The sequence below is a fragment of the Pyxicephalus adspersus genome, chromosome 3 (assembly GCF_032062135.1).
Source record: "Pyxicephalus adspersus chromosome 3, UCB_Pads_2.0, whole genome shotgun sequence".
NCBI classification, from domain to species: Eukaryota; Metazoa; Chordata; class Amphibia; order Anura; family Pyxicephalidae; genus Pyxicephalus; species Pyxicephalus adspersus.
Window position 1 is genome coordinate 1407205 of NC_092860.1, and position 11055 is coordinate 1418259.

The window sequence follows — 11055 nt, forward strand, 5'->3', positions numbered from 1 at the left end:
AGTCTATATTCACCTTACACATTGATGGCCCACATCCTTCTGCACACATTGGTGGCTCCCATTCTCTCCTGCACACACTAGCCTATATTAGACTGCACATATTTATGGTCCCTTTCTCCTCTGCACATTTGTACAGGACAGAATCTAATCCCAGGGCACAATTGTTTGTACAATGGCGTCTCTATTGCTTCTGCAGTGTATAGAATACATTACCGCAGAGACTTGGGAAGTTATTTAGCTCTGTTCTAACTTGTGCTGGACTTGTTTGGGCCCGTGGGTCAGGTCGAAGTATAATTTTCACATCAATAGCCTGCTGTGAAAGGGACTTTATCCTAACGTGCAGCTGTATCCATATCACAAACACTCAGGGAATCTCATCCTCACCCCTCTCTCAGATCGGCAATGTTACTGAGCGACCAGACCGCAGAATAATGAACCTCTGTTTACAACTAATGAATCCTTTTGTGCTCCATAATAGAGTCGTGTAGCCTAACCAACTCTGTTTATTGGCCTTTTACTTGAAGGTCGTTGTGTATCCATTAAGGTCGGATGTGAATTGTGTCCTGTAGATGAAAGGAGCCCATTATACAATTCTCCACACGGAAAACACAGCACAGTCCGGGCTGTATATCACATAACGGGTACCCACAAAGGCTGTGGGGAGGTTGGAGAGCCCACATAAGTCCATTGGTGTAAACAAGTAGATTTTATATTTTTCTTTTAGGTGAAAGCTACATTAGATGAAATTCTGGAGAAGCTCCCGGAGGAATTCAACATGTCCGAACTCATTGCCAAAGCGGAGGAAAGGACACCGTACATCGTAGTGGCCTTCCAGGAGTGTGAGCGGATGAACATGCTGACCAGTGAAATCAAACGGTCACTCAAAGAACTCAACCTGGGACTGAAGGTAACAAAGTTTTTACTTAACTTCAAAAATCTGCACCTTAGGGCTTCACCCCAAAAGGTTACGGGAAAGGAGGGGGCCATCATCTCCAAAAAACATTTTCTTTACCTTGCTTTGGCATCTCATGACCGACTCCTTAAGAGTTTAATACCTGGTGAGATTCAGATACTTACCCTGGTTCAATAGAAAAAAAAATATTGTCTTATTATTATAGCCTGGGATAGAATAAATAAATCCAACCCCTTCCTTGTCTTACAGGGTGAGCTGACTATGACCAGTGATATGGAGAGTTTACAAAATGCCATTTACCTGGACCAAGTGCCTGAATCCTGGACAAAGAGAGCCTACCCCTCTATGGCCGGCCTGGCGGGCTGGTTTGTGGACCTCCTCAGTCGTATTAAAGAGCTGGAGACCTGGACCAGCGACTTCGCTCTGCCGTCTGCCGTGTGGCTGGCTGGATTCTTCAACCCGCAGTCCTTCCTGACCGCCATCATGCAGTCCATGGCCAGGAAGAATGAGTGGCCTCTGGATAAGATGACCCTGCAGTGTGACGTCACCAAGAAGAACCGTGAGGACTTTAGCAGCCCACCACGAGAAGGCGCCTACGTACACGGACTGTTCATGGAGGGAGCACGCTGGGACACCCAGGTAATAATATAAGTCAACTTATTTTAACCATAACAAAACCCAAAGAACACGTTCTGTGCAAAAACCTCATCCAACCACAACCTCTAGATTATTGGTCACAATTTCTGTTCACTGCTTTCCCAGGGTGACTCTGAGGCATTCTGGTTTTCCAGCATGCTTCACCCCAATGAGCATCTCTATTCAAAGGCATGGCACCCGGGTCACATGACCCCTACTGAACAGTCATAGGTCAGCTGCTGGCAAGATGAAGAATAATTTGTTGCCCTCAATATAGTAAAATTTAAGCACACACATGTACACACTTCCAATGGTTCTCGCCCGATAATCAGCTCAGGGTGTGTACAGCGCGCGTCGTTCATCATCTGAATGACCGTCCTGGCGGATCCACAGACAATGTGCGATGAACGATCGTAATGCAAGTGAAGGGGGAGAGCGTGGAGCGGGGTGCCGCTCCGTTGCTCTACCCCTTCCCCTCTGCATAGAGCAGAACAGTGCTGTATGTATGGAGTGCTTAGTTGTTGGAAAGGATCGTGAAAGATCCTTTCCAACGACTATAATTGCACGTGTCTATGCGGCTTTAGACCTACAGTCCCCTTTAATACATGTTGAACACACACATAAAACACATAAATGAGAACATGTATTAGTATGAAGGAAGCCTGACACTAAACTACTGTTACTCGCCCGTTCTCTGTACATTATTCCTCGCTCCCTGACTGCTGGTCTTCCCAAAGCCTCATAACAATATTAGAGAACCGATCAAAGTAGGTCATCTGGCACATGATCTCAGTGTTTAGTTGCCTCCTCCTTCATGCAGGGCTTTTTTATACTAGAAAGAGTGCAAAAGACGCGGCCGTGCTCTAATTAACAAAGGACGTGCTTCAAGGTTGAGTGGCGGAGTGACATCCACCTCAAAGACAATCGACGTGTCAGGCGCTCCCAGCCCGGGATCAAGAACAATATGGAGAGATTTAGTCGCTCTTTGATATCCTCACTTTCAAAAAGCAGATTTAAATATGTCCCCAATTACTGCCATTTATCATCATTTCCACAATCAAAAGTCAGAAAAGTAAAGTTTTCTCACCATCTGCTGACTTAGAAGTGGGCTGAATACTGGCTGGTAGGAAGTCTGGCCCTGGACTGAAAGTGGATTTTGCAGCCTCCCAACCTTATTACCTTGAAGAAAGCATGGCAATGATCCATTCTGGGTACCCCGGTAGCATTTGGCCACTTGGGGTATCCTGAATCTCATATGAACTTGGGCTATAGGAGATTATTTTCATTGGGCCCCCAAATCATAAAAAATAGTTTGTTTCATATATCACACAGCGCTCCTCGCTCTCTGTGCTAGCACAAAGGAAAATTGCACCGGCACTATTTTTGGCAACATACCACTACAGCAAATCACAAGGAGTTTCCCTATACTATAGATGTGTCAGGGTGCAATTAAGAATAAATAGAAATGCAGCACAACACACAAATACGGCATGTTACATGCTAAAGACGTCTTATTACATGCAATATAGTCCCAGGGAGCCCTTAAGGGGCATGTATAGCCAAGAAAAAGTTTATTTTGGAATAGCCATACTTTATAACAGACAGCCAAACTAACAGGTTCTCTTTAACCTCACAAATCAGCTGCTCGGCCTTGTTGGGATAACTTTATAAAGTTATGGAAATCATGTCAGTCTATGGCCTTGGCCCCAACACACAAATATATATTAATGAATATAAACTCGCCGGATATTCGGATTAATTGCCCCACACAATTTATAACAACAGAGCACACAAAATATCTTCTCCAGTAAACACATTAATAAGCTCCCTCCGTCCTCCATTTATCATTAAAATCCGTAATCTCCCCTCACGCTATTCATCTCAATATTATCACCTCGTTTATCTGGCAATACAACGCGGCTTCTGGGTGCCGGAGCAGAATGCAGAACGCCAAATTCTCGGGATGTTGTTTCCATGGTAATTTATAATCAGATGTGATGTCATTCCCGTTCAGGGAACGATGTCTACAGAGAAGGAATTCTTAATAATACAAAGCACAGAGGATCAGTAAAAGGGGAAAATTTCAAGGGTGGGATGGACCCAGATTGTGGTTGAGGGGTAATACACCATGTGACCGAAACTTCATAGACATCTGACAATCACACCAACTATATGGCCAGAGGTAAGTGACACCCCACCCTACAAATGATGAAGTTAAGTTGTCCCCAGTAAAAGGTCCTCTTAATTCTACATCATACAAAGACAAGTTGGACATGTTTTGGCAATAACCCTTTTCGGTTCCCCCCATGACTGTGCCCCGGGGTAGAAAGCCAGCTCCATAAAGACATGGGGTCTCCAGTTTGGTGGGGAGGAATTAGAGTATCCATCACAGAGCCCTGAACCCAACCCTACTAAACTTCTTTGGGATGAATTGGAATGGTGAGCCAGGTCTACTCATCCAACATTAGTACCTGACCTCACCAATAGGGGGCAAATCCCCACCATCAGTACCTGACCTCACCAATAGGGGCAAATCCCCACCATTAGTACCTGACCTCACCAATAGGGGGCAAATCCCCACCATCAGTACCTGACCTCACCAATAGGGGGCAATTCCCCACCAACAGTACCTGACCTCACCAATAGGGGCAAATCCCCACCATTAGTACCTGACCTCACCAATAGGGGGCAAATTCCTCACCACCAGAAAAGTAGAAGATGGTATAGGTGGCAAAGGAAAAGGGGTCATGGACTCCATTATAATGGCCATGGAGGGGTTGGGGTGGCAGCTTCGTATTAATAGCCATGATTTTTTTTTCTTTTGGGGGTGGGGGGCACCACATATTAATGGCCATGGGAGGGAAGTGGGGCAACTCTATTTAAATTGACATGATTCTGGAATGGGATTTCCAACAAGCTCCTATTGGTGCAATGGTCAGGTGACCACAAATGTTTGGCTGTTTAGCGTATTCTCTAAACCAAAATCCTCCAATAACAAGCTACCCCCATATCGGAATAAGCATCAGGGTGGCCAAGTCAGTATAATTACTGTCTTACAGCTTTGGGGTCCCAAGTTTAAACCTCAGCCAGGACACTCACTGCATGGAGTTTGTTTGGGTTTCCACACAAAAGAACCAATGATAATGATAGGTTACAATAGCTGGGTCATCCTGTATAGGCATCGGAAGTCACATGACCTTGGAAGCTAGGCAGGGTCAGGGTAGGTCAGTACGGGAACGGGTGACCACCTGGGGATATTTGGTGCTATAGGGTAAGGGAGGAAAATCATTTACCCCCTCCATACCCTGTAACACTGAATAATGGCGGTCCAAGGCATTGCTTGCCCTTCCCTCCTGGTAAACCCAACCAGGAGCGGGTGGTACTAAGGGGCCATTATTGTGTGCCCATCACCCCCAACCCCCTACTGTACAGTCCAAGAACTCACTTATAGGTCCTGGGAGCCCAGCAGCAGTGTATCAGTGCAGCGGGGTGACACCTTTATACAAACCATGAATGTAAGGTGAAAGTTTGTACGGATTGTCTCGGTAACAATATTTTGTTGTCCCTTTGCAGACCGGAATTATTACCGACGCCAGACTAAAGGACCTGACCCCCGCCATGCCCGTCATCTTCATCAAAGCCATTCCAGTGGACAAACAAGACACCCGCAATGTCTACGCTTGCCCTGTCTATAAGACGCGCCAGAGGGGGCCAACCTACGTCTGGACATTCAACCTCAAAACCAAAGAGAACCCGTCAAAGTGGGTGCTGGCCGGGGTAGCTCTGCTTTTACAGATCTATACAAATGGTGCAAACTGTAAACCCCCCTCCCCCCAGCACACCCAGAGACATGGACTTTACCCACTGGCAGCAGACACTTTATACTGTGTATTGCACTAAAAGATCATCAGAGACTTCCGGTATTGGAGGGAAGATGCAATGTTGTTCTATTTCCGGTTTTATTTATTTTGTTATGTAGTTAAAATAAAGATTCTGTCCTCAGGTGCCGAGGTCATCGTCTAATGTAAAAGTGGCCCAATAAGAGGGGGGACTCCAATAAGAGGGGGGGTCCAGACTTAGAGGAGGGCTCCTAATATAAAATGTTGATGCTCATGGAAAGAGGAGTCATAGTATGAGGGGGGGGGGCTCCTGATATAAAGCAGTTTGTTCTAAATGTCTAGGGCCCTGTTAGAAATTATTATGGGGCCCACAGATTTGCAGCTAGAAGATCATCAGGCAGGGGCCAAATTCCACATCGGGGCCCTTGGATCTGTAAGCTACAACTCTGCTTTATTGTAATGTGTGCGGCCAGGTTGTCACTTATACAAAACAGAACCCAGAACTAAACTCATCATTCGGGATTAATATTATTATTATTAAACAGGATTTATATAGCGCCAACATATTACGCAGCGCTGTACATTAAATAGTGATAACAATGTCATATAAATGTAGCAATTGTTCTGTAATAAAGCTATGAGGCCACGCCCCCTTTAACAGCACAGCGAATGAGGTCCATAACAGGAAAAAAACAATCCCACTCTCATCATGTTATTGGGCAATGCTTTTTCTTTTTAACCCCACCCCTCATTCCTTTTGGCCACTCCCCCTTTGTACAGATGCGCACCTCTACCTAACGACACGTCCCATGCTGCCTTCAGCTTCCTCAGTGCTGCAGGTTTTGTGTCGGTGCAATGTGGCATCAGAATGAAGAGTGACAACAATGCTTCTGCTTAGAATGTGTTGTCAGCCTACAACCACAAGACAAGAAATTAGTAGGACCACCGATTAAAATAAAAATGTCTGTAGAACAATGGAAAAGATGGAATCCCTGAACAACAAGTGCTTTCCCTTTACTCCATCAGTGCTGGGGTCATGTGACACCACTGGGCCAATCACACGGGGAGCCCATAGCCCTGTGTAAGCTCTGACTTTGTGGCTCATACTTTTCCCAGCACCCAAAGGGACAGCAGGGGGTGAAGGGGCAATTAAGGAGGTCACAATATACCCCAATGGGTGGGGGCTCATTTAACCCCGCCCCGCATTGGCATGTGATGAAGGATTATATTTGCTGGTATATATTGTAACAAGAAAAAGTAATAAATCCCCCCTCCCCCTCTATAACAATCGCCGCTCCGCTACAAACATTCCCAACGCTGCACACAAACATTCACCATTAAAGAAAAAAAGGGAAAACATTCCCCTGACATTTTGGAACATTAATATCGTGTAATAAATGTCACTTAGCATTCACCTCAATTATCCCTGAGTCGTTATTCAGCGGATTTCCGCCGGCGGTGAGTCAGGCGTTCCGTGAAATGCGTCGGCTTTCAGGATAATCCAATTGACATTTGAAGTTCGGAACACGAAGTTCACCTAAAATTGTAACAACAACAAAAATTTAAAAACAGCCCCAGCGGGAGGGGTAAAAAAACAATGTAATGAAATTTAAAGGAGAACTCCTATTGTCATTATCACAGTTACCTGGAAGTTACAGGGACTTACAATCAGGATGAAGAACCGAAACATCCATCCAATTACACAAAACAAATATACAATGTATATCTGTGGAATGTATTTGCTGTTCCATATTTTGATTACCATATAGCAGGTGTAATGGCTCCTTACAGTATAGAAAAATGTAACAACCCCCCCATCCACATCCCCAGCTGACTCATTCCTGCCCCTCCCTCCCCCAGTCTCTTGCACTGTCCCTCCCTCTTGGAGTCTAATTGGCCAGATTTTCCCCTCCCTCCTCCAATCTAAATGCCTCTATGGTGCCTCTCCCAGTGGTAGGCTGCTGCTCCTCCCTTGCTGAGCCTGATTGGCTCCAGTGTTGCCCCTCCCTCCTCCAGTGATTGGCTCTGGTGCTGTCCCTCCCTCTAGGAGCCTGGCTTTGGTACTGCTCCTCCCACTTAGTCTGATTGGCTCTAGTACAGCCTCTACCTCTATGATTCTGATTGGCTTCCAGTGTTGCCTCTCCCCCTCCCAGTGATTGGCTTCACTGCTGCCCCTCCCTCCCCTAGTGGTGCTGTGCTGGAATTACAGGAGGATAATGTCAGGACAGGTTTGGCTTCCTTCTCCACAGAGATTCAGATTTTCCATTAAATTTAGTGCTGGGAGCCATCTCAGCACAGGAAGCCCCCAGGGGATACATTGGGGCCCCGGACATCTGGCAGCCCATAGCACTCCCCTTGCCTCTGTCCCTTTGAAGGATCTGTCTGACTGCGGATAATTTATCTCAATCTATCGCCCAGCGTTCATTAATGGAGCAGAGCCAAAGTCTGATTGTACATGGCGGCTCCGCACTCTGACAATAAGGAGATCGGACAGCGAAGGTCATTCACAGCTCTGAAAGACTTCCCGAAACTCCGCCATAGAGATCTGAGGATGGGGATAACATGAGCTGCTGCAGGGACCCCCAGTCTCTGTCACCCCCCATACTTGCTGCACTATGGATTCATAGGACAAGCATGCACCCAGTGAAGTCTGCATCCCTTCCCAGCAATCGGATCCAATGGCTGCTTCCATATTACTATGGGTGACAGGTGCACTTTAAAGCCAAATTCAGGCCAAATAAATGTTATGTGTTGCCCCACAGAAGAAATTTCTCTTCACTTCCTGTGTGGTCACAGGGACAGGATGATGCTGATCCAATAGGATTCCATTTTTTGGGTACGCAAATATATAAATACATTTTGGCTGGAGTGGAGCTTTAAAGGGGAATCCCTGATTTTACCAGGGTGGCAAACATTAATGACTTATAGACAATGGTGGATGTATCCAGCAGGGGGCACCTGTGCAGAACTGAGTTTGGGCCCTCATGAGCTTCTGTGGGGCTCTCATTGGACCCTGTGTACTGGACCAGCACCTTTTAGCTCCTGCAGCCGTGGGGTATCAGAAGTATCTATTACTAAGTAATTCATTCTCCCCCGGCCCGGGTATTGAGCAATCGTCCTCTGACCAATAGCATCATCCAAGCGGCAGTGGGAGCAGCCAGGTCTCTGATTGGCTGAGGTATCCTGGGTCAGGGAAAATAAGGTAATGACCCTGGAGTGGGTGACAACATGAAAACCTCTATATGGAATATTTGGACTTTTGGAGCGTTCGGCCCTTTAATTCTGTGCTTCATCTTGAAGTGACCCCGGAGTGTCACCAATAAGGGGAGGGGTTATTGGAGGGCACATGAGTGGGAGGGGCTTTGTAGAGAGGCGGAGACTAATCTATAACACCCAGATTTGGGACATAACTGTCCCAAGCTCATAGCAGGACCCGTCACTGCCCCCCTTACCCCACTTCTGAAATACTCTGCACTGCTATGTAGATTTTTTTTAGGGACACTTTACATTTTATTTCCTTCTGTCCCCCCCTCAGGAACCCCCCCCCCTCAGGAAACAGATACTGTTGTGTTGTGAGATCAATAATCCATAGTGATTCCTGTGACATCCCTTAAGATTCATTTCCATACTATCTCAGATTTTTAACCAATCCCCTGAAGAAGCCGACAGGCGAAACGCGTTGGGTTACAAGACGTCTTTTTCTCTCTTTTGTAATTTGTATTAGGGATATCACTGTATAGCCCATCGGTCACTTGTCCCATGATTTTACATATGGGAACCATTTATAACATTGTACTAGTTTATAATGTGCTAGCTTCTTTTATTACAAGATTATTGTGCCGCAGCTGTTCGTGGTCTTTCGATATTGTACACTCTTTGGGGGTAGCGGCCTATTATATAGCGGAGGAAATGTGATTAGCACAACTCCTAAACTATCCTCCTTCTGAGATACAATATATCACTTCCTGTCCCGTCACCAGAAGAGGAAGTAAGGGGAGGCCTAACCAGACAAAGGGTCCCGGCATCCGGCCAATCAGAGAGCTTCCACCGGCTCCTCTATTCTGAGACCCATTAAGTTACTTCCTGTGTTCCTGCACAGGAAGTGAGGCCAAATCTCCTTCACCCTAAAAAAGTGTAACCACAAAAAGTTGCAGTGACTTTTCTTGCAGCGCTGAAAGTTTTCCTCCAACTTTTTCAATCAGAGAAAATAAAAATAATTGTTTTGTGAGCAGCAGGTTGTGTGAGAGCTCCGCACATCACGGCACTTTAATCTGCAGCAATTAGATTTCCCCTAATTGGGTCCCGGCAGTTCCCTTCCATGTAGTGCAGCTCATTATTACCCCAGACAGGTGTTCAGGGAGAGATTTTATTTCTAGAGATTCCACAAAATAAACAAATGTGCAGCCGAGTGTTTGAGGAGGATGAGGGACAGGAAACATCTGTCTGCAGAAAATGAGTTCTTGCCAAGCAAATCTTAGGCTACAACCAGGCAATTCTGGAAACATAAAGGTCACCCAATAGTCACTTCAAAGGGTATCAAATAGGAAAGTCTAACAACACTCAGACATCAATCAGGAATTCTTTCAATACAAAATCTGTAAATGCAATTCTCACAATACGAGGTCAACAGATAGGAAAGCCCAACAATAAGTGGCCAAAGATTGGCAAATTCTGACAAATCAAGGGCAACAAATGGGCAATTCTGACAACATTTTGGCAACTAATGGGCAATTCAGGCTATCCAAGGGCAGTAATTGGCAAACTCAATACCTAAGCAACAATAAGGGAATTTTCACAATAGGTCAACCAATGGGCAACTCTGACAATATGTAGGCAACAAGCGGGCAGTTCAATTATTGGGCAACTGGGCAACTCAAGCCCCACAAATGGGCGACTCTGATAATAAAAAGTACAATGGATGGGCAATACTTACCACCTACCACATTCTTTATCAAATACCATGTTCCCAACTAATGGGGTAAAGTTTTGGCAGAAGAACAAGTTGATAAAAAAAGGATCTTCTGATCTGTAACCCTTGAGAGGCCTTTAAATCCTATTTTACCCCAAATTGAACACCAAATCCACCTTCATCACACCTTCCTCATTGACTACAATGTATTTCACCAAATTGGCAAAATTTTGGTAAATTATGCCAATTTTTGCTAAAATTTTGAAAAAAAAGCTCTCCAAGCTCCCTATTCTGGATGTTTCCATTCTTTCCAGGAGCCATCCCAGCAGCCATTGCTGATTTCACCTGGAAATACCAATTGCCTGGCTGTTATACCGAGTGCCATGCCATTTGTTCATCAAACCGCCAATGTCACCCTTACCGACTAAACGGAGACCAAACCTGCCTGGAATCCACCCAAATCTGAATATTCATTTCGGTTTCACACTTGTGAATATAAAACTCCAATGAAGCGGTAGGGGTACAGTGAAGTTTTCATCTCTTCGCCATAGATGACAAAATCATTTTTAGTCCAATAAATCTTTTATTTGTCCTCAGAACGCTGGGACGGCGTTGGCACCTGCGCCCATTATTAGAAGCTACGCTGGGAGATGTCTCCGAGGGATTCGGGTGTCACCCACAATATGTCTCTATAATATAATTGGCTCATTTCCAGCGGTAACACAATCAAGCCTGACCGCCGTCCCGGTGTAACCGCT

General features: G+C 45.5%; 1 protein-coding gene across 1 annotated transcript in view; it reads left to right on the top strand.

The window, feature by feature from the left end:
- DNAH9 (dynein axonemal heavy chain 9) overlaps nt 1-5545 on the top strand; it is a gene marked incomplete in the record, with an annotated part of 94979 nt that extends 89434 nt beyond the window's left edge. The window contains 3 exon segments of the mRNA XM_072403301.1: nt 725-907; nt 1163-1552; nt 5123-5545. Of these exon segments, the coding sequence (XP_072259402.1) occupies nt 725-907; nt 1163-1552; nt 5123-5449 (900 nt within the window).
- Between the last annotated feature and the right edge of the window lie 5510 nt (nt 5546-11055).